Source organism: Lacerta agilis, chromosome 16 (genome assembly GCF_009819535.1).
Source record: "Lacerta agilis isolate rLacAgi1 chromosome 16, rLacAgi1.pri, whole genome shotgun sequence".
NCBI lineage: Eukaryota > Metazoa > Chordata > Lepidosauria > Squamata > Lacertidae > Lacerta > Lacerta agilis.
This window is the reverse complement of record NC_046327.1, coordinates 36786567-36812621: the sequence shown is the minus strand read 5'-3', so window position 1 is coordinate 36812621 and position 26055 is coordinate 36786567. Positions and strand designations below refer to the sequence as shown.

The 26055-nt window shown below is 50.1% G+C and overlaps 1 protein-coding gene across 1 annotated transcript in view; it reads right to left on the bottom strand.

Annotated features, from left to right (window-relative positions):
• Nucleotides 1–24972, bottom strand: part of BCAP31 (B cell receptor associated protein 31) — a 37497-nt gene extending 12525 nt beyond the window's left edge. The window contains exons 1-6 of the mRNA XM_033172978.1: nt 24855–24972; nt 21889–22049; nt 18428–18528; nt 13149–13296; nt 6876–7011; nt 3043–3053 (exon numbers count right to left, since the gene is read on the bottom strand). Coding sequence (XP_033028869.1) covers nt 3043–3053; nt 6876–7011; nt 13149–13296; nt 18428–18528; nt 21889–21980 — 488 coding nt within the window. The 5' untranslated portion in view covers nt 21981–22049; nt 24855–24972. The remainder of the gene's footprint in view (nt 1–3042; nt 3054–6875; nt 7012–13148; nt 13297–18427; nt 18529–21888; nt 22050–24854) is intronic.
• Between the last annotated feature and the right edge of the window lie 1083 nt (nt 24973–26055).

Genomic DNA, 26055 nt, shown 5'->3' with positions numbered 1-26055 from the left:
AAAAACGGAACCCTCTCTGCCCAGCAGCAGCACCAGCAGTCCTTTATGGAGCCTGTCAGGCCCTGCCCTAGGCCAGTTGGTGAGTGGCAGGACGGGGGCCCTCAGGCGCTGAGCAGGGGAGTCCTCCTGGGTAGCCTGATCCAGCAAGGCTATTCTTAATGTCCTCAAGTGTGTTTATATCCTGTGCCCTCCATTTCTGGAAACCTCTTGCTTCTCTCCACTGCTCAAGTAAAAGGGACCAAACCTTTAGTGGTGCAGGCGCTGCCCTTTGGAACTCCCTGCCAGTAGATGTTTCGCAGGAACTAGCCCAGATGTCTTTTGAAAACCATGCCATTCTAAGCCAGATCTTTGTAATATGAATTCTCTTTTTTAACAAATCAGGGTTTACTGGTGTTTTATCTGTGTTTATGCTTTCATGGACATTTTGTTGATTTTATTCTCATGTTGTATACCACATCTCTCTCTCTCTCTCTCTCTAGCTATATACACACACACACACACACACACACACACAGAGAGAGAGAGAGAGAGAGAGATTAAAAATACACAAATAAATAAATGAATATTCAACTGTGTTGCACATACAACTGCTCCATTGCCACTTCAAGGGCCACTGAATCTACTTTCACAGAAGTTACAGCATGCATGGATTCTTAAATTCAAATTGCTTTCAAAATGGCAATCTAAAAATATCCTCCCTCGTGTTCTGCAGCCATTATATGGAGATGTAGAAAGTGTGCATCTGCACATGCCTGTGTTTTGCAGGATGACGCTACTTCCGCCAACCAACTTCAAAGGCTGTGTATTTGCTTCCCACCAGCTTCCAATCAGCTACAACACACTATTCCAGCTCTCCTGTCACAATCTGAAAAAGTTGAAATCCTTCAGTGGCTTTTACTATAGGCAATGTCCAACCTCAATCATGCCCAGAGTAACCCACTGAAATCAATGGAAGCTCATGTCATTGATTTTGTTGGTATCAGCCTTTGAGTTCACACATCAATGTGTACCAAGTAATTGGTGGCCGAAATGAAGGACACAGAATCTTTTGTTAAAACTTCCCTGCCTGGTTACCTTGAAAAGACTGACCTGCCACACCCAAGAAGGGGCTGTTTATAAAACTGCCTTAATCAAACAAGAATAGAAGTTCGACCAGTTCCCGTTGTCTTTAGAATACACAGTTCCCTCCAACTTGGCTGGCCTTAAGCAGCCAGGAATATGGGCTGAGTACACACTACACATTTAAAGCACATGACATCCCCCAGAATCCTGGGAACTGTAGCATACCCCCTCACAGAGCTACAATTCCCAACACCGACAGTTCCCAGGATTCTTTTTTTGGGGGGGGGGAATCATGTGTACATAGCCAGTTTTTAGAGAAGCTTCTGCATTCACTTGATCCTCTTTGCACACCCCTCCCAAGACATACTGCAACAGGGCCAGCATTCAAGAAAGTGATCTGCCCACCTCCCTCTAGGTTAGGGTGGGCTCCCTGTGGCCCCTTCACATGCTGTTAAGCTAGTCCAAAGGAAGCCTGTAAGGGAATCCCATCAGCCCCAGTCAGCACATCCAATGGTCAGGGGTGATCTAGAGCTGTGGTTCAACAAACTACCTCTGGATTCCTGCATTGCAGGAGGTTGGACTAGATGACTCTCAGGGTCCCTCCCAACTCTACAATTCTAAGGTCCTATGAAAATGAATGAGAAAAGGGGGGGGATATTTCCATCCTGTGATGCAGAACCCCCCCAAGCAAAATTCACAAGAGATGACTTTAACTGGAATAGAAAAGTCCATTCCAAGCCAATCTCTAGCTGTGCCAGTCTGTAGTGCCAGAGAACTGGGGAGAGAAGAGCTCTCCAAAAACAGCTGCAAAGGGATCAGGGCACTATCAAAAGCACAAGTCATAATCACCGCCCTTGATCAAGGTTTGCATTTTTATCTTTGCATCCTGTTTATGGCTACAGATTGAAGACACACCAAAGCTTGATACATTCAACCACCACCCTACTATCCAAAGGGTCAAGGCTGTCTTGCTAATACATAGTCCTTATTTATTTGACTCCATAAAAATTACTGCCATATTTAAGGCAGTGCCCTCATGTCAACCCAGTGTTGTGGGGCTTGGCTGCCCCATATGGCGGGTGGTGGTTTAAAACACACAAGGCTTAAAGGCTCTTTGGTACACAGGCAAATGTGAGGCCCCTCACCCCTCTGTAAATGGAAATTCCATGAATTTCCATGCTTAGTTTTATTGGTTAGGGAAGACAGAAAGTAGGGCTTGGCAAGGAAAGTCAGTGCATGAAAAGGGGCTGCACCCAGGTTGGAGCCCCACCCTCCAACATTGAAACTTGAGAATGTAGGGGCACTTTCACCTGTTTTGTCCATCATGCGATGGAAGGAAGCCTGCTCTCTCTCTCTTTTTTAAAAGGAAATCTGGATTCTGTATTAAAAGCTGCAGCTGCCGTGGATTCCCAGAAACTCCAACACACTTGCCATGCGACAGAGCTTGCATTTCACAGCCGCACTCTCCACGTGAAGAGGGGGTGGGGAAGACCTGATATCTAGTTCAGGATTCTTATGAAGCAAAGCCGAGGTTCTCAGAAGTTTCAAGGCCTTGTAGCTGTAAAGATTGTGGGAATATTTAGCAAGCCTATGTTTAGCGAATTGGGACGCAGGTGGCGCTGTGGGTTAAACCACAAAGCTTATGGCTTGCTGATCGGAAGGTTGGCGGTTCGAATCCCCACAACTGGGTGAGCTCCCGTTGCTCGGTCCCTGCTCCTGCCAACCTAGCAGTTTGAAAGCATGAAGTGCAAGTAGATAAATAGGTACCGCTCCGGCAGGAAGGTAGACAGAGTTTCCGTGTGCTGCTTTGGTTCGCCAGAAGCAGCTTAGTCATGCTGGCCACATGACCCGGAAGCTGTACACTGGCTCCCTCGGCCAGTAAAGCGAGATGAGCGCCGCAACCCCAGTCGTCCGCAACTGGACCTAATGGTCAGGGGTCCCTTTACTTTATGTTTAGCGAACTTAGAAGCTCCCAGGTACCTTTTTCTTTTCTTTTTTCTTTTTTGCAAGGGAGAGGGGGAAGCAGATGGAAACCAAGTATTGCTTTGGGTTTTACAGACTTTTCAGACATTACAGTGGTACCTCAGGTTAAGAACTTAATTCGTTCTGGAGGTCCGTTCTTAACCTGAAACTGTTCTTAACCTGAGGTACCACTTTAGCTAATGGGGCCTCCTGCTGCCACCGCAGGATTTGTGTTCTCATCCTGAAGCAAAGTTCTTAACCCGAGGTACTATTTCTGGGTTAGCGGAGTCTGTAACCAGAAGTGTCTGTAACCCGAGGTACCACTGTACTTGTTCCCTCAGGGCGAGGCGGGTGTGAACAGGCCTTGGGCATCTGTGCTCCTTCAGTACAGCGGTACCTCTGGTTACCGTTCCGGAGCCCCGTTCATAACCTGCAACATCCGTATCATGAAGTGCCGCGTCTGCGCATGTGCACGACGCGATTTGGCGCTTCTGCGCATGACATCACTGTGTGCTTCTGCGCATGCGCAACACGGCGAACCTAGAAGTAACCTGCTCCGTTATTTCCAGGTCGCTGCGGTGTGTATCCTGAACGTACACATCCCGCAGTGTACGTAACACGAGGTATGAGTGTAGAAGGGTGAAAAATTACTAGTGCAGACTGGTTATTACAGCTTTTATCATTTAAGTGGAAGACTACAGAGCACCCTCCTTCATCAGGCTGCCTTTCCATTGCTGCCAGCTTACGCACGGTGTTTTGTTTTTTAAAAAATAAATGAACAGTGAACTCTACAATTCAAAAGCTTTCAGAAACACACACCGAAAAACACCCAGCCACCCTAGAGCAACGGTTTCTGGTCTCAATGAAAGTTTGCCATTGAGAGGTGCAGCGACTGGCCAGCCAAACTACACTTTCCTCCTGTGTTACTTCCGAGTAGACATGTGCACAATTGTACTGCAGTGAATTCTTATCTCCCACACAGAAGGAGACATGGTGCAGCCTGTTTGCAAAGTTCTAACCTTTGCCTCTGGTGGGGAGGAGGGATTCCATAGCATGCACCCACACTTACTGTGTAGTATTATTTGCAGGAAATGATTTCTAGGGACTATCCTGATCTCATAAAAACCGACCACTGGAAAAATGCGCCCTGGTTGCTGGGGAAAAGGAATGGCAACTACAGGAAATCCAAGGACCTGAAAATAAGTCTGAAGCAGGAAAAGAACATGGAAGACATGGAAACAGCAACTCTTTAGGGCCACAGGAATAACTTTAGCCTGGTGTCCAAACAACTCATTGGCTAAAATGGTTGGAGCAGTCAGTTCAGCTTGTTTCAAAGAAATTTCTTAGAAGCGGTACCTGCATATTTTGCTTCCTATTTCTCTGTCTAGAAGGGGCAAGAGACTTGCATTTTTTAGAAAAAGGAAAGTTCAGAGTCCAGAGCCCCTGCCCAAAGGCACCAATGAAAGCCTCTCCAGGTGCCACCTTGCTTGTGGGTGCCGAGTTGGTGACCTCCACCATGTAATATTTCTCCTGCATAGCTCAATGTCCTATTCCAGGGATGGAAAACCTGGCATCCTCCAGATATTTCTGGGGGGAAACTCCCATCAGCCTCAGCTAGCATGGCCCACAGTCAAGCATGATGGGGGCTGCAGTCCAACACCAGGTCGGAGGGCCGCAGGTTATAGTTTCCCATTTGCAAGACTGTCACAAGCACCATGCATGACGCTGAAAGGTTTGGGAGTTTGTTTTTAAAAGAACCAAGCAGGAAGATTTCCAGTGGTCAGAAGGTAAGGCTTCAGAGGAGCTCGGCTCCTTCTTTACCCTTGTCTCCTCCATTAGATCATCCCAGAGTCCTCAAGGCAAAAAAATCAGCAAAGCTATTTGCCATCTGGAGCAGGGGCTGGGCATGGCCCCTGAAGAAGAAGAAGAGTTTGGATTTGATATCCCGCTTTTCACTACCCGAAGGAGTCTCAAAGCGGCTAACATTCTCCTTTCCCTTCCTCCCCCACAACAAACACTCTGTGAGGTGAGTGAGGCTGAGAGACTTCAGAGAAGTGTGACTAGCCCAAGGTCACCCAGCAGCTGCATGTGGAGGAGCGTAGACACGAACCCAGTTCCCCAGATTACGAGTCTACCGCTCTTAACCACTACACCACACTGGCTCTCAATCTTGGAGGGGAGCAAACCAGCATCTCTGTTGTGCCCTGCCTGGCTTCGGCAGTAAGGGCTGAGTAAGTGCCAAGCCCAAAGAGCACCCTCTGTGCCCCTACCCTGCCTGGCGCTCCACTCCCACCGGTGAGCTTTTGCACCCCCTGGGTGCTGGCAAATGGCGCTACACCCCTGCCCAGAAGAGTTTGGCCTACAACACCCCTGCGCTCTCGCTGGAGGGAGGCAAGCCCAGGAAATGCAGGAGGAGGAGGGGCCACCTGCTCTGCATGCAGAAGGTCCTAGGTCCGATTCCAGGTGTCTCCAATTCAAGGATAGGTGCCAAGAAAGGGCCCCCAAGCCCCTGGTCACAGGTAGGCCGCAGTGGGATACATCTTCCTCCCCACACCTTCAATGTGGACGGAACAAAGCCTGCCTCTCATTTAAATTCAGAAAGGGTGCCTCGGCTACCGGAGGGTTAGCCAACACCACCTTGAACCCATTTTGAGGTATACTCCATATATACCAGCAAGCCTCTCACCAACACCAGGCTATCGGGAGGAGCGGGTTGCAATGCCAGCTGCTTTGAATGCTTGGCATTTGCTAGTGCAGCAATCTTTGTAGGTCAAAGTCACCCACCAAGTATTCCTGAAAAAACAAGGCACCAGTGGGCGATTAACCCCTTGGGTAAGAACAAAATCGAAAATTCTTTCTAGTAGCACCTTAGAGACCAACTGAGTTTGTTCCTGGTATGAGCTTTCGTGTGCATGCACACTTCTTCAGATACACTGAAACAGAAGTCACCAGATCCTTAAATATAGTGGGGGAGTGGGGAGGGGTATTACTCAGAAGGGTGGTGGGAATGGGTGATAGGCTGATAAGTGTGGAAAACCTGTTGACGACTCTAAACGGCTGCAATTAGTCTTGCAGGGAAAGGCAAGGGGTGAGATGGTTAAAGATGGCTTTGTTATGTATAATGAGATAAGAATCCAATGTCTTTGTTCAAACCAGGTTTCTCCATGGTTTTAACATTGGATTCTTATCTCATTATACATAACAAGCCATCTTTAACCATCTCACCCCTTTGCCTTTCCCTGCAAGACTAATTGCAGCCGTTTAGTCGTCAACAGGTTTTCCACACTTATCAGCCTATCACCCATTCCCACCACCCTTCTGAGTAATACCCCTCCCCACTCCCCCACTATATTTAAGGATCTGGTGACTTCTGTTTCAGTGTACTGAAGAAGTGTGCATGCACACGAAAAGCTCATACCAGGAACAAACTCAGTTGGTCTCTAAGTGCTACTAGAAAGAATTTTCGATTTTGTTTTGGACTATGGCAGACCAACACGGCTACCCACCTGTAACTGGAACCCTTGGGTAAGGTTACTGCCATAAAAGGGGACGGGTATATCGTGTGAGAGACAGTCTCAGACCTTATAGGATTACAGACACCAACCAATACACCCATAACTCAGACCTCTGAAGTCTGAGGATGCATGGAAGTGTGCAAACCTACTGCCCAGAGGGGCCACTGCACCTGTGTTTCCTCAAAAGCAGAGGGACTAGCATCCAGCAGGGGCATCGCTGCTAAAACTGAGGGAGCCTCAAGATGCACATTTGTAACAACGCTGCAGCAATCTGCCCAAGTCAAACTGCCCCACGACAGCTTCCCCTGTGCCTCTGGCCCAGGCAGGAGCCCATACCTTCTTTAGCTTGTCGTTCTCCTCCATGTACTTCTTGGCCGCATCGCTAGCTCCTTCTGCCTGCTTCTTGAAGGCTTCGTTCGAAGCCAGGATGGTGGCGTGCTGGGAGATGAGGGTGACCAGGCGTCTCAGCAGGCTGCAAGGACCAGAGGCAGAAGGTGGCTCAAAGAGGGCATCGCAAACCAAGTCAACAGAGAGTTAAGACACCCACAGAGAGGTCTTTAGATTTGGGTCTTCTGTAAAGGGCACTGGAGTGACCTAGTTGATAAAGCACCAGGTCAGTCACAGGCTTCCCAACTGGGCTTGGGGGAAAGGAGGATTTTGTACTGAAAACTGGGGGTGACAGTAGCTTCCCTACCCACCAAGGCTGTCTCTGCATACTGGGGAAAGCAAACAAGCAAGCAAGCAAGGAACACAACTTGGCCTTGCCCAAGGCTAACCAGGTGGGACTTGAATCTGAACCCAGTAGTGCTTTATCAGCTAGATCACTGAAGCCCCCACTGCCAGTCATCAAACGACTGAGCCATGCATACTCTTTGGGGGAAAAGGAACAGCAAAGCCTAACAATGTCTCTGACCAGAGAAGACTGGTAAGAAAATGGAAGGCCGGTCTTGCCATCAACAGGATCATGGGTTTAACTAGGTTTAACTGCAGTAGAGAAGACTGGGCTTCACATCAAAAGTTCAAGTGTGGGGACCTGAGACTTTCTGGATGTTGCTGGACCACCAGCTCCCACCATCCGTGGCCACAGGCCGTGCTGGCTGGGGCTGACACAACCTGGAGTCCAACATTATCCACAGGGCTACTTACGATCCCCAATCCTGCTTCATGTCAAGGTTCCCCAAACCTTTGATAAAAGAACCTGCCTTATACAGAGTCAGGATATTGGTCCATCAAGCCCTCTATCGTCTGTACCAGCAGAGATTCTGCAGCACAACGGCCTTGCCCAGACCTACCTGTGGCACCAAGGATTGAACCTGGGACGTTTGGCGTGCACGCATGTGCTCTGCCACTGACTTGGGGCCCTTCCCACGCCACCCCCAAAGCTAATGTACAGGCTTTTGGGGTTAGCCCACTCCACCAACCAGCTCTCCCACAGACATAGGGAGGCTTCGTTCTTACCACTACAGGAAAGCCAAGCTGCTAGTGGTAGCAGCAAGAAGCCTATGCAAAGGCTCTTCAATGCGCCCACCGCACAGGAGTTCTCTCCCCACACCAAGGCAGAGGGAGAGCAAAAGGCAGAAATGCAGGATGAGTGGAGGCTTGGCCTTTGCTGCTCCCAAGTCAGGAAGGAGCAAGTCACGAAGTGGCTGTGGGCGCTGCCAATGCAGGCGCGGCACCACACAGAGAACCCATTCTGCCAGCCCTTCTGCAAACTGTTTATATCAAAATACGACCTCTCTTACGAGGTTGTTGCTCACCAGGGCTCTCAGCTTAGAGACAGCTTCTTCCCCCCACCTCCACCCTCCACCTGCTATCCACCCTTGCTTCCCTCCAACTTAGCCTTATCGCTTCTTGCCCATCCCCACCAGAGGAGCTAGAACAATGAAGCAACACTTCCTGGACTTGGAAGAAGCCACCGCACGTCACCCTTTCAAGGGAGCAGCTCCTTTTCAGCGGTAGGAGGCAGACTAACGCACAGGGAACCATGCAGCGCCAGCCCCCAGAGCCACACAAGCCAGGCACTACATTGCGAGGCTTACACAAGCCCTTCTTGGGGAAGGAAGGCTGCCACATCCAGGAGCCACCAAGCACATCGATCGCGACAAGGGAGTGGCAGGACACAGGCCAAGAGTGCCGCCACAAAGCTCAGCCTTGGCCGGATGTCAAAAAGGCTTTGGCCACCGCCAGATGACCACTGTCTATTAGAGGCCACAGACCGAAATGCTGGTCAGAGAAAGGGGGTGAGGTGGGAATAAACTCAGCACAAGGCAGAGATGGCCCTCAGCACAGATTCCTCTGGCTGCAAGAGCTGCCATCGCAAGGCCACAAAGCGGACAAAAGCTTCTCTCAATAGCGAGGGCACAAGAGAGGGAAGGGCAGGCTTTTTACCTTTCTGAGTAACCGCCGTGCAAGTCAACGTGCTTTCAAGGGCAAGGGGAGGGCAATGCCACCTTGGACCAGCGTTATGGGAGTGAGATCTGGCCCAGGACTCCCAGTTCCCTCTGCATAGCCATTCTGAGCAGGGCCAACAAACACATTTTGCAACAATGAAAGGGAAAGTGAGCCGAGAAGCTGCAGCCCGGAGGCCAAGGGCTGTGTCCACAAGACCAGAACATCCCGCCCCCTGGCCAGACACTCACACACAGGAAAGATATGGAGGCCCACAGCTCCCTCCTTCCCCAATCCTGCTTCCAGCCCCAGCTGCACAGACAAGCACATTCCCTTTGTATGCAACTCTGCACCCAGGCTGCTGATTTATGGCCCCAGGGCATTGTTCACACCTTCGCCAGCTGTCTTGTATGGCCAAAAGCGGCTGCTCATCAAACCAGAGCTGGCTGGACAGGCACCGTAATGACACAGAGACCCTGCAGCCTGCTCACAGTGCCAGGGAGGACATGAGCCCCTGGTTCAGCCGGCCTCTGTGAGCAGCTGCTGCCAATGGCAAGGACCACTGGCAACGGGGAAGGGGTGGAGCAACTGCTCTGCATGCAGAAGGTCCCAGGTTCAACCCCAAAGTGGCATCTCCAGGTGCCTGAACCCCTGGGGGCCGTGGCTGCCAATCAGCGTGGCATACCTAGAGGGACAGCTGCTCTAACTCAGCATGAGGCCATCTTCCTACACTGGGGAAGGGCCACATCTCAGTGGTAGAGCATCGCTCTGCATGCAGAAGGTCTCAGGTCAGTCCTCAGCACCTCCAGGTAGGCTAGGAACAGCCCCTGGCTGAAACCCTGCACAGCCTCTGCCAGCCTGTGCAGGCAATGCTGGGCTAGATGGGCGAATGGTCTGACTTGGCATAAAGCCTCTTCCGAGAGTCTCAACAGGTTGCAAATGAATAGCAAACATAAAAACCACATTGTGTGGGCAGGAGAAGAGAGAATAACTTTAGGAATTGGAATTTCACCTCTTTAAAAATTTAGCTCGAAGGGCCAAGGGCTGCCTGGCCCTCACTACAGTCCAAGTGCACAGAAGGGGTGGTTCTGTCCAGAGAAAGCATTCGGCATGTGCTCATTAGGGCATCACTTTGTGCTTAATAATAATATAAAAGACCACTTTGTGGCTTAATGGGGGACACAAGTGGCGCTGTGGGTTAAACCACAGAGCCTAGGGCTTGCTGATCAGAAGGTCAGCAGTTCGAATCCCCCTGCGACGGGGTGAATTCCCGTAGCTCGGTCCCTGCTCCTGCCAACCTAGCAGTTCGAAAGCACGTCAAAGTGCAAGTAGATAAATAGGTACCGCTCCGGCGGGAAGGTAAATGGCGTTTCCGTGCACTGCTCTGGTTCGCCAGAAGCGGCTTAGTCATGCTGGCCACAGGACCGTACACCGGCTCCCTCAGCCAATAAAGTGAGATAAACGCCGCAACCCCAGAGTTGTCTGCGACTGGTCCCTTTACCTTTACCTTTGTGGCTTAATACCCAGCTCTGAAGAGTCTGCTGGCTTGTAGACTCAGCTGCTGTCCTCATCCTCAGGAATTTTCAGTAAGAGGTAAGAGATTATGCATGCCTGCCACCTTGTGGCCAGAGAGAGCGCAGCAGGCTGCTTCAGCCTCTGCAACTACTTGACTGTAGTCTAAACAGCAGCAAACAGAATATGCAACAGGGGTTGGAAACAGGAGGTCTTTGGTCCACTACCACCTGGTCCTCACAGTCAAGTGGAGGCAAGAGGGAGCAAAGCAGTGCATGCCCAGCTACTGCATAGTCCCATTCTTCATTGTTATTTGTATACTGCCCTTCATCTGAAGATCTCAAGGCAGTTCACAGCATAAAAATACGTAATAAAAACACAATACGCGTAATAAAAAACAAGAACAATCTGTGGGAACTGGAGTATAACAGCATCCAGAGGGCCACCTCTTAGGAATCTTAGCAAGTCTTGGATATTAAGCAGGAATACAGAAGGCGCTGGGAATAAGGCAATGGGTGAGCAGTTGCATCAGTTGCAACCAGATTGCATCACCCTTAGCACCCACTTCTTGCCAGTAAGGCCAAATTATTTACTCTGTGGCCCTTGACACAGTTCTTGCAGATCGTGTTGCTGTATAGAAATTATGACACTGTGCCTTCTCCAAGTGGGCTTTCAACAGAGCTAGGCTACTGTGCCAGACTGATGCTGAAAACAGGAGCCCTGCTTTGAAGATTAACAGTTTTTTACAGCATAAGCTTTTGATGGGATGGAAGCCACCCAGACAGACAAGAGAGAGAAAAGAAACAGAGAGAGATAGCACCCAATGAGGCTCTAAACCAGGAACAGGAAACCAGTGTGGCCCTCTAGATCAGGCACCCCCAAACTCAGCCCGCCAGCTGTTTTGGGACTATAACTAACAGGACTAGCGGTCAGGGATGATGGGAGTTGTAGTCTCAAAACTGCTGGAGGGCCAAGTTTGGGGATGCCAGCTCTAGATGCTGTTATCCAGCCCTGACCTAAACAGAGCAACGCAAATGGGAGCAAGGAAATGTGATGAAATAGGAAGCATCACAAACCGTGTCTCCTTTTGTACAGCAGTGGTTTTCAAATCTATCTTCAGGGAATAATTTTTAGTATTGCTTTTGATTGCCAATCTGCACATCTCACAGTTGTTGAGACAGCCTGGGCATACACCGTGGAAACAACATTGCAGAAGGTTAACTGCATTGCTTAAGCCAAGGGTGGGGAGACTTTTGGGTCCACCTTGTGGGCCAACCTTGACAGGTGAGTGGTGCAATCCATCCCAGAGGCAAAACTAGGCTTTATTTCACTTGGGTCAAAGACCCAGTTTGGTACCCCCCCCATGCACATTTGCATACACACACAGAGAGGGGGGGGGGAGGCTGGGAGCCTCAATGGCGCCCCTCTGGAGGCTTCAGCTGAGCAAAAAACCTGGCTAGCCCCCGCCCCCTATAGCTACGGCTCTGAAGCAGACAACACCAGATGAATGGCAAGTGGGTTGTCCCACCCACCCCAAATTCATTGTGCAGGGTTCCCAAACTTGGAGCCACAGCGCAGGAGGCATTGCCAGCCCTGTGCTTTCCATGTTCTGTGGGCTGAAAGGAGAAGCGCAGGCAGCTTCAAAGAGCAGTTGTAAAAAGGGAGAAGCAGCTTCCACTGAATGGAAACCACATGCCCACCTCAAGGAAGGTGTGTTCCTCCTGCCCATCATTTGATGCATGACTGGGAGCATACCTTGCTCCAGCAAAAGAACAGACAGGAATCCACTTTAAGCTCCTGGTTGTTGCTTTGAAACCCCACCCTTACCTGTCCCATACCTGCTATCACGTATGTGGGGCGGTGGGCCTGTATTCACAAAAAAGCCTTGTAGGCCAAGTGGGCAGGCCTGGCTAGCCATGTTCGGCCCATGGGCCAGAGGCTCCCCACCTCCAGCTTTGCCATCCTCTATCCAGCTCTGCAGCCAACAGCTACGGTGCAAGAGAACCAGGCAAAGCGTCATTAAGGGGAGATGTCAAAACCTGCCTAGAAGAAGAGGAAGAGTTTGGATTTGATATCCCGCTTTATCACTACCCGAAGGAGTGTCAAAGCGGCTAACATTCTCCTTTCCCTTCCTCCCCCACAACAAACATGCTGTGAGGTGAGTGGGGCTGAGAGACTTCGAAGAAGTGTGACTAGCCCAAGGTCACCCAGCAGCTGCATGTGGAGGAGCGGAGACGCAAACCCGGTTCCCCAGATTACAAGTCTACCGCTCTTAACCACTACACCACACTGGCTCTCTGCAAAGGGGAATATATGGAGGCCACCCTTGGTAGGGGGAGAGGGATGCTCCCTAGAGAACTCTTTGCTACTATGTGCAAGAACTATGTCAAGGGCCACAAAGTAAATAATTTGGTTCTTACTAGCAAGAAGTGGGTGCCAAGGGTGAGCAATCTGGCTGCAGCTGATGCTCACCTCAATAATGCCTTATTTCCAGTGCCTCCTGAATTCAAACCTACTACCCAAGCCCTACCAAGATTCCCAGGCATCTGGCCCAAGGATTGAGAAATGGTGGCCTCTGGATGCTGTTAAGACTCCAGTTTCCATCAGGCTCCAGTCAGCATGGTTAATAGTCAGGGGTGATGAGTCTGGCCGGCCACGCAGTTTGCCCGCCACCTGATCTGGCCTCAGCAGTGCCCCTGAGGTACTCACAAGGACATCAGCAGCGAGAAGCCAGCAATGTAGAGGTTCCGTTGGGCTCGGAAGAGTTTCATGTGATAATGCTCCACAGCCCCAGGGTTGGTCTGCAGGTTCACTTTCTCGGTCACATCGTCGTATTTCCGGATCTCACGAATGGCATCTGCAAGTCACAAATTTATATACAAGTCAGAGCTCCGCAGACCAACAATTTATTTGCAAGTCTTGCTTGAACTTAAGCTCCGGTTGGTTTCTAGAGATTTTGTCCGAAGCCCAGCGTATTGCTATGAATCCAGCTGCAGTCTTTGACAAGAAACCACCAAAAGCCATCATGCCGCAACGGCATTATGTTCCGGATAGAGGTATAAAATGGAGGTAGGTTTTGGTCATGCCAACTTGAGGGCAGGAGAATACTTGTCCCATTGACCAACGGTAGGGTCCCCAAAGCAGGTCTCAGACTGACAGGAACAAGCTTTTCAGCTGCTCCCGCACAATGCAACACCTTGCTACCCTCCTACCATGAGGAACCTCTGGGTAATTTCCACTGGTCCAGAATATAATACAGTGGTGCCTCGCAAGACGAAATTAATTCGTTCCGCAAGACTTTTCGTCTTGCGAAACACTGTTTCCCATAGGAACGCATTAAAATTTAATTAATGCGTTCCTATGGGGGGGAAAGTCTGGGGGCGCCGTCCGATCACGCCCGCCATCTTAAAACACGCCTGCCGCGCGGCTCCCCTTCCCACCGGCACCAGAGCCACGCGGCGGCGCGTTTTAAGGCTGCTGTTCGCTCAGCCGATCAGAGCCAAAAGGTAAGACTTTACAGCTATGGCGCCGCAACGCGTTTTAAAGCTGCAGCGGGCGAACAGCAGCGCTGCTGTTCGCCCGCTGCAGCTTTAAAACGCAGCGCGGCTCCGGTCGAAAAGGGTGCCGGCCGATCGTGCCCGCCATCTTGGGTCGACTGCGCATGTCCACCCAAGATGGCGGGCGCAATCGGCTGACACCCCTTCCAACTGGCACCGGACCGCGGCGCATCGCGTTTTAAGGCTGCAGCGGGCGAACAGCAGCGCTGCTGTTTGCTCGCTGCAGCTTTAAAACGTGGTGCGGTGCGGTCTGGTGCCGGCTTACAGTGGTACCTCGCCAGACGAATTCGTCTTGCGAAAAACAGCCATAGACGAATTCGTCTCGCGGGTCAACTAAAACTCGCAAAACCCTTTCGTTTTGCGAGTTTTTCGTTGTGCGAGGCATTCGTCTTGCGGGGTACCACTGTACCACAATTTCTGTCTAGAACTAACCTCCAGGAGCGTATCTCACCTCCCAGAGCAGGGCTGGGGAACCTGTGGCCCTCTAGCTATTTATGGACTCCAGCTCCCATCAGCCCCAGCCAACATGGCCAATGACTGGAGATGATAGGAGCTGTAGTTCAACAACTACTTGGGGGAGGGGTGTCACAAGCTCCCCAGCCCAGTCTCTGAGGAGAGCACCATTAGCTGCCAGCTTGTTTTCAGGCCCAGTTTAGGGTGTCGGCTTTCAATCTTTAAAGCCCTCAGTGACCTTGATCTAGGAAGCCACTTAATGAGCTTTTTCTCCTATACTTGACACCCACCACATTAATTAAGATTGACACATGAGACATTACTTCATGTAATCGTGACCATCTGAGGCAAGATTAGCTGTCACCGGGAATAGGATATATTCCGCACTGCGCCCAAGTTAAATTCCCTCCTGAGAGAAATCTGTCAGTTCCACTCCACTGTCATATATTTCAGGGTGTTGTTGTTGTTTTTTGTTGTTGTTAAAATAATAATGATAATGAGGTGCTGGTTCTAGTATCTATACCTAAGTGCTGTGGGTGCCGGCACAAAATGGCTGCCATGAGCATCAAAAAAACAGAGGTGCTAGTACTCCATGTTGGTGAGTACTGTTAGAAAGGGGGGGGGGGAGGCCCTGCTTCTCACATTTGAGAATTAAGCCAATGTTAGCTGAAAGGTCTGTGTAGATGCAAGACAATGTCACCCCCTCCTTCATTCTGTTCCATTCTGAAACAGTACGAATGCTATTTGGGTACTAACATTACAAGCCACTTTGACAGCCTAAGTCATGGCAATGCAGGATTGCAAAATAAAGTTTTGGCTCCTCGCTCACATAAGAGACTGTGCTAAAGGTGAAACTATTTCCTCACATATTCGGCCTCGCCAAGTACTCTAAAAGCAGCGGGCCTCCAATACCAGGCAATACGTTGGTCACATGACTGTGCCGCCCAGGCTTCTTTTTCTTTTAGCAACAGCAATTGCAGGGGTGCAATCCAGATGGGGATCACAGTGCATGGACCGGGGTGGGTGGGTGACCCTACTCCTACTCTCACTAGAAATCCACTCTCTCTGCTTTTTGTCCCTAAAGGTGTGATTTGCCACATAACAGCTTGGGAGGCAATTTTGAGGGGGTGGAATGTGTGGAGAGAAGGGACAACTCCCTCATCCACTCTGGGTAAATTGTGATAGTCACGTTTCAAGAATATATGGGGTTAGCTGGATAAAAGTAACTACAGTGGTGCCCCGCTAGACGAAAATAATTCGTTCTGCGAAAATTTTCGTCTAGTGGGTTTTTCGTCTAGCGAAGCGGCAATGACAGCCACGCTTTCGCTAGACAAAAAAAAAAAGACGAAAAATTTTCATCTTGCGAGGCAGCCCCATAGACAAATTCGTCTTGCGGGGCAGCCTTCTGCTAGACGAATGCCTTCGTCTTGCGAGTTTTTCGTCTTGCGAGGCATTCGTCTAGCGGGGCACCACTGTACCGGTAACAGTTTGAAGTGACTGAGAACTAAAGCACTGAATTTCTTCTCCTGCTGGGCCAGGTGTGGGGATCCTGAGGCCCAGGGACCAAATGCACACCCACCTACCCCCAAGACCTCTCTATCTGGCCCACATGACTCTCTCCAGGACACACCCCACACTAGCACCTGCCCCACTTTCTCCCCGAGGGCTTTTGCCTGACAGGAACTGAGAATAGAGAGGTCTGCATAGGAATCTCTGGATTTTACATGACTTGAATGGAGCCTGCTATATGAAAGCCAGAGTCATATCTGGGGTTCCACCAATTTTTTTGCCCCTAGCCATGCCCATTTTGTGGCCCCCAGGAGGAAAAAGTTCCCTATCCCTGCCCTAGACAATTCTTACAAGAAAGCCTCTTCAAAAGAAAAAGAAAAGACCTGTGCAACAACTTCTTCTGCTAGCGCAATGGGGCTTGCCCCTCCAATTGGCTCTGGGGGTCAGGAGAACCACTGGGACAGCAGGCGGGTGGAGGAGAAGGCAGCTCATTTCAACAGCAAAGCAGAAATGAGCCGACAGAGCGATCCACTTGGCTCTATGTTGAATTCATTCCCTAAAACAGGACGGCTGACTGATGGCCCATGGGTTGGCCTTGCCTTCTTGTGGCGCCACATGAACATGTCTCATCAAGTCCATCAGCTCCATCCACAGGGATCCCCGACAGCCAGATGGCACAAACTGATGGATGGTGCTCTACTCACTCATAAAACGCATGTTTCAGAGGGGATTCCCCTGAGATGACCCTCAGGGTTCCCTTCCAACTCTACAATTCTGAGTCCATGAAAGGGGTTTGTATGGTAAAGTGCACTTCTCACCCCCACTGTCCCACTGAAAACTCCAGGGGGCAGCAGAAGCCAACTTCTTGCATACCTTGCAAGCTCCATCTCTGCATGAACGGCAGCTTGCACGTGCCATTTTAACACTCTTGCTCTGCACGGTCTCTCTTGACAAAGGAGGCCAGAAGCAGAGAGACCTGCTGAAGAGCAGCCAGGAATGTTTCACAGGGAGGAGGCTACCTGTCACGGCATGTGCTGCTGGCTAGAACACTGGATTCTGGGCCATCACTGCAGGTGATTTTAGAGGCAGTGACAAAGAACACTGTGCCCTCCAGATGCTGGTGTACTGCAACTCCTAACAGCCTCAGGCAGCATGACCAATGGTCAGGGATGATGGGAGCTGTAGTTCAGGGACAGCTGAAGGGCACCATGTTGACCATCCTTGCTTTAGGGGAAATTGAGCATCTCTAAGACAACAACCCATCCACAGCATCTATCTTAATGGAGGGGGAGGTAAGAATGTGTCCAACTTCTGATCCTATTTATATCTAAGCTGTTTCTCCATCTCAAAGGCCTTCAAAGTGCAGGCAACCTTATCTTTTAAAAATATAGAATTCTGCACCATAAAACTGGATCAGAGCAACACGCACACAATCCAGGGGGGAGCCTGTCCACAAAGGCACTACATAAAGGCTGTGCCAAGTGTCAAAATGCTAACAGGGAGAGGGGGCCAAGTGAGCCCTTCAGGTCACGGAGTTCCATAATCTGGGAGAAACAACCCAAAAGGCTCTGCCCCGTGTAGACGTAGACTGCGTCTCTAACAGTGGCAGAGCAGGGCATCTGCTGAGGACCTCAAAAGGCAGACAAGTATCACATGGAAGGAGGCAGTTTCTTTAAATGCCCTGATGCAAGGGACTTAAAACAAATTGGTTTGCTTTATGTGGAACTGGTGTAGTGGAGGTAGGGGTCAAAAGAGCAGCCTCACTCCACAAGGCTTCCAGGGTCTCCCCCCAAACACACCTGAATAGAACTACATTGCCATAACCCACACGTAAGATATTTGGCATCCTGACCCAGCTGCTGATGCAAAGCAGAGTTGTCTACTCAACTGTCCTGAGCAGTTCAATGCAATGGTGAAGTAGAAAGAAGGTACCTATAAAGCAGGGGTCTGTCATCTCCACCACTTTCACACCTGCAACCCCCAATATTTTGACACCTGCTTTCCCCCTCTAATTTATCTTCAACACTTACTCTTCTAGGATTTTCCAGAGCACAGAAATGCTTCTGATTGCCTTTTGGACTTCACAGCCACCCTGTGAGGAAGACCCCAAGAAAATTCATGGCTGGGCAGGATTTGAACCTAAATCCTTCACGGCCAAACCCAGCACGGCACTCTGGGCAAAGCCTGACCCCAGCTACATGGAGGGAGACTAAAGGGTGGTTCTCCTGAACCACTGGCCAAGATAAAGTTGAGCGGGTGTGGAGAAAGGCCCTGAACCACAGTCACGTTCCTGTTCCTTTTTTGTCCCAGTGCTGGGCTATGAGCTGCTCAGAGAGCACAGGAGAAAGTGGCCCAAGGCCCTGGGGACCTGGCCAGAACCTGGCAGGCACAGGCAGAGAAGCAAACGCTCCGATGAGCAGGTGATGAGAGGAACACCCACCCCAAGCACACTGGCATCCTTCCACTCACCAAGAAACAACAGGATCAGGATGACTATGAGCACAACAAAGAAGGTATTTCCATAGGCCAACACTATCTTCACCAAGCGGGACTTGAAGATTTTCTGCCATCTGTGGAAGAAGGATGGAGTTTGGGATCAATGCTTTGCAGGCAACAAACACACTTGACCGCAACACAGGCAGCAGCTTGTTCCACTGGGGGTGGGGAAGCAAAATGGAGACAGGACCCAGTTATTCCTCTCTTGGGCTATTTAGAGGGCAGCAGACAAGCGACGACCGAGACCGGGATGGTAAACCTCCAGACGTAGTTGGCCTATAACATTCCCATCATCCCACTGTATTGCTGGCTGGGGCTGATGGGAGTCTCAGCAACATCTGGAAGGCTCTAGGTTCCCCCTCCCCCACCTCCAGGGATTCCCCCCCCCGGTTACCTTTATGGGTCAGACCCCAACTGCCTAACCCAGGGGTCCCCAGACAAAGGCCTGTAGGCCAGATATGACCCACGTCAGCCAATTATCTGGCCCCCACCGACCCCCACTCTTACTGGTGTGGCTGCCCACCTCCAGGTCGGCGCAGCACCGGAAATAGCTTTCCGGTGCACTTCTGGGTCTGTGGATGGCCGTGCGCATGCACACAAGCTATTTCCGGTGCCGCGCCATGCCAGAAAAAGCGTGGGCACGGGCTCCCCCACACTCTGGCCCGCTGCGCAATCGGCGCCGGAGGAACTGGCCCGAAACGAGGTAGGTTTGGGGACCCCTGGCCTAACCTGACACCGTGGAGCCACTTTCAGGCAGAAGGCATTTGGGGCTGCACCAATGGCTTGGAGGGAGTGTAACTCCTGGAAGAAATCAGGAGACAACTCGGTAATTGCCAAGCAACTAATGAAGAAGCCACTTTCCTCCGTCTGGATTAAACAGCAGCTGAAGAGATGCCAGAAGGAGATGAGAAGAAGGAATGGGTGGGGGGGGGGGAATTGTGTATGCCATGATTCTAAAGAAGTGCAGAAGGCAAGGTTGGGAAGAGAATTCAGCTGAGATTCTTGCATATATATTATTATTATTATTTTAAAAAAAGAAAACTAAGGTTCTAGGCCTCATAACTGGGAAGGTATGTTTGTAAGGTGACCAATGCCTACCAAAGTCTCAAAAGCCAGAGGAGCAGCCAAGGAAGGCTACCAGGAGCTGGAGACAGAGCTGAGGATTGTGACACATGGCACCAAACACACACAAAAATTTTTTTTAAGCAGTTGCCTCTCATTTTCCAATCATGTCACATGAAAGATTCCATCAACAATCGGGTCTCATTAACTGAATTATGCAAACTGACTCAGTTTACAAGCAGTGTTAGAAACTCAGATATAGATCGCCAAATGGCACCTTAAACCAAGGCTGCGGTCACCACAATGAAATGTCTAGGCACCATTCCAGACCCATCCCGGTGGGATGATGATGATGATTACAGTATTATTACAGCCATACCTCGACTTACGAGCAACTCGACTTACGCACCGTATTTTTCGGTCCACAAGGCGCTCCGGACCACAAGACGCACCTGGTTTTTAAAGGGGAAAAACCAGGAAAAAATATTTTCCTGGTTTTCCTCCTCTAAAAGGCAGGGAGGGGGGCGCTGGAGGGGGAGCACCTTCTCCATTCACAGCGGCTCATCCCCGCTTGCTTTAAAGGGACATGGGGACGAGGGGAGAAGGCTCCGTTTCTCCCCTTGTCCCCATGTCCCTTTAAAGCAAGCAGGGATGATCCTGCTTTTGGCATCGGCGCACGGGGCGCAGGGTGGTGGAGAAAGCAGCAGCATCTCTGCTGTTTTCTCCCCCCCCCCCCGTGCCTTGCACCGATCCCAAAAGCCTGCTTTTGGAATCGGCGGGCAACGCGTGGGGTGGTGGAGGAAATCCTCCACCAACCTCCCTGCCACCCACCGATCCCAAAAGCAGGCATCGCAGCTGCCTCCCCCCACCTCCCGCTGAACACAGCGGGGGATGGGGGGAGGCAGCGGGAAGCGAAGGGGATGTTGCTTTATCATGCCAGCAGCTCCGTTCATGGAGCTGCCAGCACGATCCAGCAACATCCCTTCTCGTGTTAGCAACTCCATTCGCCAAAAGAAGCTTCTTTCGGCGAATGGAGGTGCTGGGCACGATCCAGCAACATCGCCGCTGCCTCCCCCCACCTCCCGCCGAATGCGGCGGGGGATGGGGGGAGGCCGCGGGAGCAAGGCCTTCGCTCCATAAGGCGCACAGGGATTTTCCCTTCCTTTTTAGGAGGGAAAAGGTGCGTCTTATGGAGCGTAAAATATGGTAATTTTCGAGTTGCGAACGGGTTCCGGAGCTAAAAAAATGGCTGCCACTTCCGAAATTTTCGAGTTACGAAGGGAAAGCGGCGGCACGATACCTCTACTTATAAAGATTTTATGCGGTTTTTTTGATTTGCGATGTTTTTTTCCAACGCTATATGGCGATCTTCGACTTACGAATATTTTGACTTCCGAAAGCTCTTTCGGAACCCATTATTTTCGTAAGTCGAGGGACCACTGTATTATTCTTATTCTTAATATTAATATTATTATTATTATTTCCGTTTCTATACTCCTTTATATTTTAAAGAACAAATCTCTGTGTTTTACAACACATTAAAAAATCAAATAAAACAATTCAGAATAAAACTAATTCAGGCTTCAAGGAAAGTAAATCAGATTCTTCTCTAAGCGGGATTTTGCTTTCCTCAATCACCAGCCTGGCATCCAGAGATCTCCATGTGTTCACAATTGGACCCGCACCAGTCGCAAGCCGCACTTGGCAACTGCCTAATTCCGAACACTGTTTACAAATTTATGTAGCAAAACGTAGCTTTTCTTGCTGCAGAATTTGCAAAATTTGGACTTAGCGTGCTACAGAATTTTATTTCTTAGTGCATCAGAATACAAACAGCCATGATGGTGAGCTTTACAATCAACCTTTGTAATAGTAATTTAAAAATTACTTAGTCGCCCTTCACTATAAAGTCCCAGAGTTGCAGCACTTTTTAATAGGTATTTTAATCAGGTTAAAACAAATTGCATTCAGAGAATAGGGCGGTTCCTAAGAACACTATCCAAGAACCATGTCCTATATAAGGGCTGTTGCAGCATTTCCTAGCCACAACCCCCCCTCTGAGTTACTTAACAAACGTTTGCAATAAGAAACTTAGCTAAGTAAATGGGAGTGACTTTTCATCCACCTCCTTGTCTCCTCTCACAGATTCCAGTATGACCAGATATTAAAAATAATTTCTCATCGGACTGCAAGTGCTAATCACTCTCACCCAGCTCAAGCCACTGTTTCATTGACAGGCACCCGCCTCCTGCAACATCCTAGAAACCAAGGCCGAGAGAGGGTGTGCTTGAGTCCTTAATTTTGTTACACAACAGCTGTGTCCCAGAAAGGCTCCTAGGTGCACCCGCAATCCCATCCCCACCTCAGCTCACCTTGTTGCTGAGATAAAGGGTATGCACAGGAGGAAAACGAGGAGGACTTCTGCATACAGGAAGGTGGCCACAGCCGCCCACTGGAGACTCATCCTGAGAAGCTTGGAAGGGACTCTACGTCGGAGAGGCTGAAGAGTTCACGGCTAGGATGCAATTCTTAGCTGGAAGAGAGAGAGAGAGAGAAGGCACTTGAATACAGTATGCAATTTGCTGGGCAAAATCCCCTATCTTGTACCCTCGCAGCAAGAACCGCTCACCTCCAAAGCTAAGGTTTAACCTGCATGGCACACTGAAGGAGGGAGAAGCCTCAGCTATCGGTTCCCCCTTATCCAACATTATTTAGGCAACGCTGGGTAACCTATGGTCCTCCAGGTGGCAATGGACTCCAAATCCCATCACCTCCAACTGGCATGGTCAATGGTCAGGGATGACCAATGGGAGTTGTACAACAACATCTAGACTGAGGACCACAGGTTGTTCCCCTCTGCTTTCAAGACTGGCTAAGCTTATATACCACACGAGTTCACTGCCATCTCAGAGGATAGCCTTTGAGTAAGCTCAGGCAGGGTCTGCCTGCAGGATCAGAGGCAGTGTATCTTGCTGGGGTTTCACAAGTGGGGCAAGTGCTGTTGCCTTTGTTATGGGCTTCCCAGAGGAATCTGGTTTGGCCATTATGAGAACGGGAAGTTGGACTAGATGGGCCTCTGGCCCGATCCAGCAGGGCTCCAATGTTCTTAAAGTCTGTAATGTTCATGAAACCAACATCAACCCCCCCCCCCAAAAAAATGTATTTGGCACAACAGTCAGAACATGTCGTTGAGCTGCTCAAAAACTGGAACAAGTTTGTTCTTTTTCCTTAGGTAATTAGGTTCATCCTCACATTTTATCATTGCATTTTATTCTTTTGTACCTTGTGAGCTGCCTAAAATACATGTTATATAGTTTTATGATAATTTTTATTGTTCCTATTTTTGTACAGTTTATCATTATTATTGTTATTTTAATTTAGTACCCGCCTTTCACCCTAAGGTTGCAGGGTGAGTCACAACAATTAAAAAACTTACAACTGAACAACACAATCACAAAAAATAGGGAGGGTCCTAGTCTGTAATTTTATGTACACCACTTAAAAACATTCATGACTTAAATAAATAAATATATTCTTAGCACAGCTTGCTCCATGGGAGATTTCTCTGTTTGCAATCCAGACAGAGGTGGATACATTAATGGAGCTCCCAGCCAGAGCCATTAATGAAAGTGCCCTATGATAATCTTCTGCTGTCTCTTTATATCACCCCCATTTTGATTTTACCTTTAGATTAGGGTTGGGCGAATCTGTGACCCTTCAGATGTTAATGGACTGCAGCTCCCTCCCATCAGCCCCAGCCAATGACCTATGGCTAGGCTTGTAGCCCAACAACTTCGAGGGCCACAGGTTCCCTATCCCCGCTTTAGGCACAGTCTAACACAAATAAGCAGGGGGCTTGGGGCAGGGTCTGACACCCCAAGAAAAACTATTTTAGGGAAAGAAACAAAAGTAGCGCTTTCTGCTCAGTGCCATCTTTGCTGAGCAAACATTTAGGGAGTGATGCTGCCATGGACACCAGGATAGTGCCCCACCTAACAGGCAGTTCATTCAGTAACAACTTGCAGGCCTCCAGCCCCACAGCAAGCATCAGTGTCTAGAAGCAAGCAATATTTCACCCTTTGCTACCTCTGCAACCTTTACAAAGACCCAATGGCTGAGTTGCATTTGAGACTAGAAAGCTCTTCTCCAATATTTCAGCATATTACTTGAAAAAATTGCAAGCATGGAGGCAATCCTGGAACAGGCCCATAACTGCCAGGACAGCAGAGGGGTTGCCACAGCCTGTTCGCTTCCTTTTATCTGAGCATTTTGTGCAGAAATAGACCACCAGGGGCTTAAAGAGACACTTGCAGCAAACAGAGGTTTCGTTTACACATTCATTCCCTGCCTCACTTCCACGCCCAGAGAAGGCACCAGAAAAAGTTCTGCCTCCCACAGTGTTGCACCATCAGCCACATTCAGAGAACACGTGGGCAGGCCAAGAAAAATCATTCCCTATACAGCATGTACCTGGAACACAGCTATCAAGGCAAGGTGCAAAGCAAATTTTTGGTTTGCTATGGAAACCCAAGGCCTTAAAAAACTTGCTTCTAGGTTGTTAAAACTTTAGAAATGTCCGAGAAATAAGGCAGAGCCGTAGGTACGAGGGGGGCGGGGGCTAGCCGGGGTTTTTTTTGCCCCGGGTGAAGCCTCCAGAGGGGCACCAGGCTGTGTGCGTTGGCAAATGCATGGGTTTTCTTTTGCCAGACTGGGTCTTTAACCCGGGTGAAATAAAGCCTAGTTTCGCCCCCTGGATTAAGGCAATGCATTTTCTCCCACGCTTTATAGCCAACAGAACCGACCGCAGTATCCAACAGGGCTCCTGGGCTCTAGAACTCCCAGGATTGTTGCAGAACAGGTCTGTGCACGCCTCTTCCCACACAAACGCCCAGGAGGGACAGCAAACGGAGCAACCGTGGTTTCGTCCGCTGCCTCCGAGGAGCCTCACCCGCAGCACTCACAAACAAGGCAGGGAGACACGCAGCCCAAGAGGAACGTGGGGAAGAGTTAATTAATTGCACGCCACTGAAAGGCAGGCCGCGCCTGGGAATGGGGATTAAGGGAGCTGCAGCTGGATCCAGGGCGACGCGCGCCTCTTGCTTCCCGCCCCGGTCCCCGGCGAGATTTCAGAGGGGCAAGGGGGGGGGAAAGGCTCGCCGAGAAGAGCCTGTCGGTGGGCGGGGAAGGGGGGGGACGAGAACCCACGCCGGAGCCCCTCACTCCTGGGAAGGACTCGGCCTTGGCTGCCCGGCACGCTCCTGCGCCGCCCTTTACGCGCCCCCGCCCCGCTCCCGCGCGCTGCCCCCCGGGGGCCAAGGCCGGGCGGCGCCCCACTTACCAGGCCCTCCAGCAGAGCCCAGCTGCGGCCGAAGTCGGAACTAGAAGGCTGGCAGGCCACGCCTCTCCCGGCGGTGGGCGCGGCATCTCAGGGTCTCGTCAGCCGGGAGGAAGAGGGCGGCCGAGCCGGGCGGAAGACGCCTCGCCATCGCCGCTGCCGCCGCGCGCATTGCGTTCTCGCCGTTGCTGTTGCATCTTCATTTTTATTTTATTACAGCATTTGGTTTGTTTTCTTCTTATGCAAAGGGAGAAACTCCGCAGCGAGCGCCAGCCCTGGCGTCGTAAAAGAGCAGAAAAGTTGTTTTCTTGGGACTCTTGAAAGGGCTGGAGTTGCGCGCACATGCGCGCCTCGAAGGGACCTCCATTTTAGGGTGTTTGCAATGTGGGGCTGCCCCATTGAGCCGATGAGTCGGTTTCAAGGCTATTAAAAAAATTAAGATGCATACATACAGCGGGCACACGCTCCTTAGAAAAATGGGAAGAAAGGATTCTTGCAACAGAAAAATACAGATCGGCCTTGCTTTCCTCAGCTGGTTCCTGCCTCCACTCCTTCTCTGACCAATAACGAGCAGCGGATCCTGGGTCCCTTGATGCATAGCTGTCAACTTTTCCCTTTTCTTGTGAGGAATCCTATTCGGAATAAGGGAATTTCCCTTTAAAAAAAAAGGGAAAAGTTGACAGCTATGCCTTGATGGGAAGTTGGGACTTTAAAAGTCAACCCCAAATTTTATTATATTACTTAACTTGCCACTTTTGCATGCTAAGCTGCGCCCATAAACCTTGGAAAGGCAAACGTGCAAGATTTGCAGAGTGCCAATAAATTTTTTAAAAAACAGCAATTTAGAAGAAGCAGAATAAATTGAGTATAACCCCCCACACACACACACACAAACAACCCACCCAACACCAATCTAGGTTTAAGTACATAAATACAAAGCAAAAAGGAAAGTTACCCCACAATAAAGTTTGTGGTCTGGTCTTGCTACACCCAAAGGAGCCTGGCTCAGTGGGTTTTGCTTCTGCACAGCTTGCATAGGAGTGAACTGCAAGACCACGGGGTGATGGCGTTCTCTGGACAGTGATTCTGCAGTGGGCACTGTACTTGACCCCTCACAGAGTTAGAATCCCCAGCAACGCCAAGGTACCAGTGCCCTCAAGTATTTTCAGGGGCAAGAATGTGCTTCAAAGTATGCTTTAAAAGA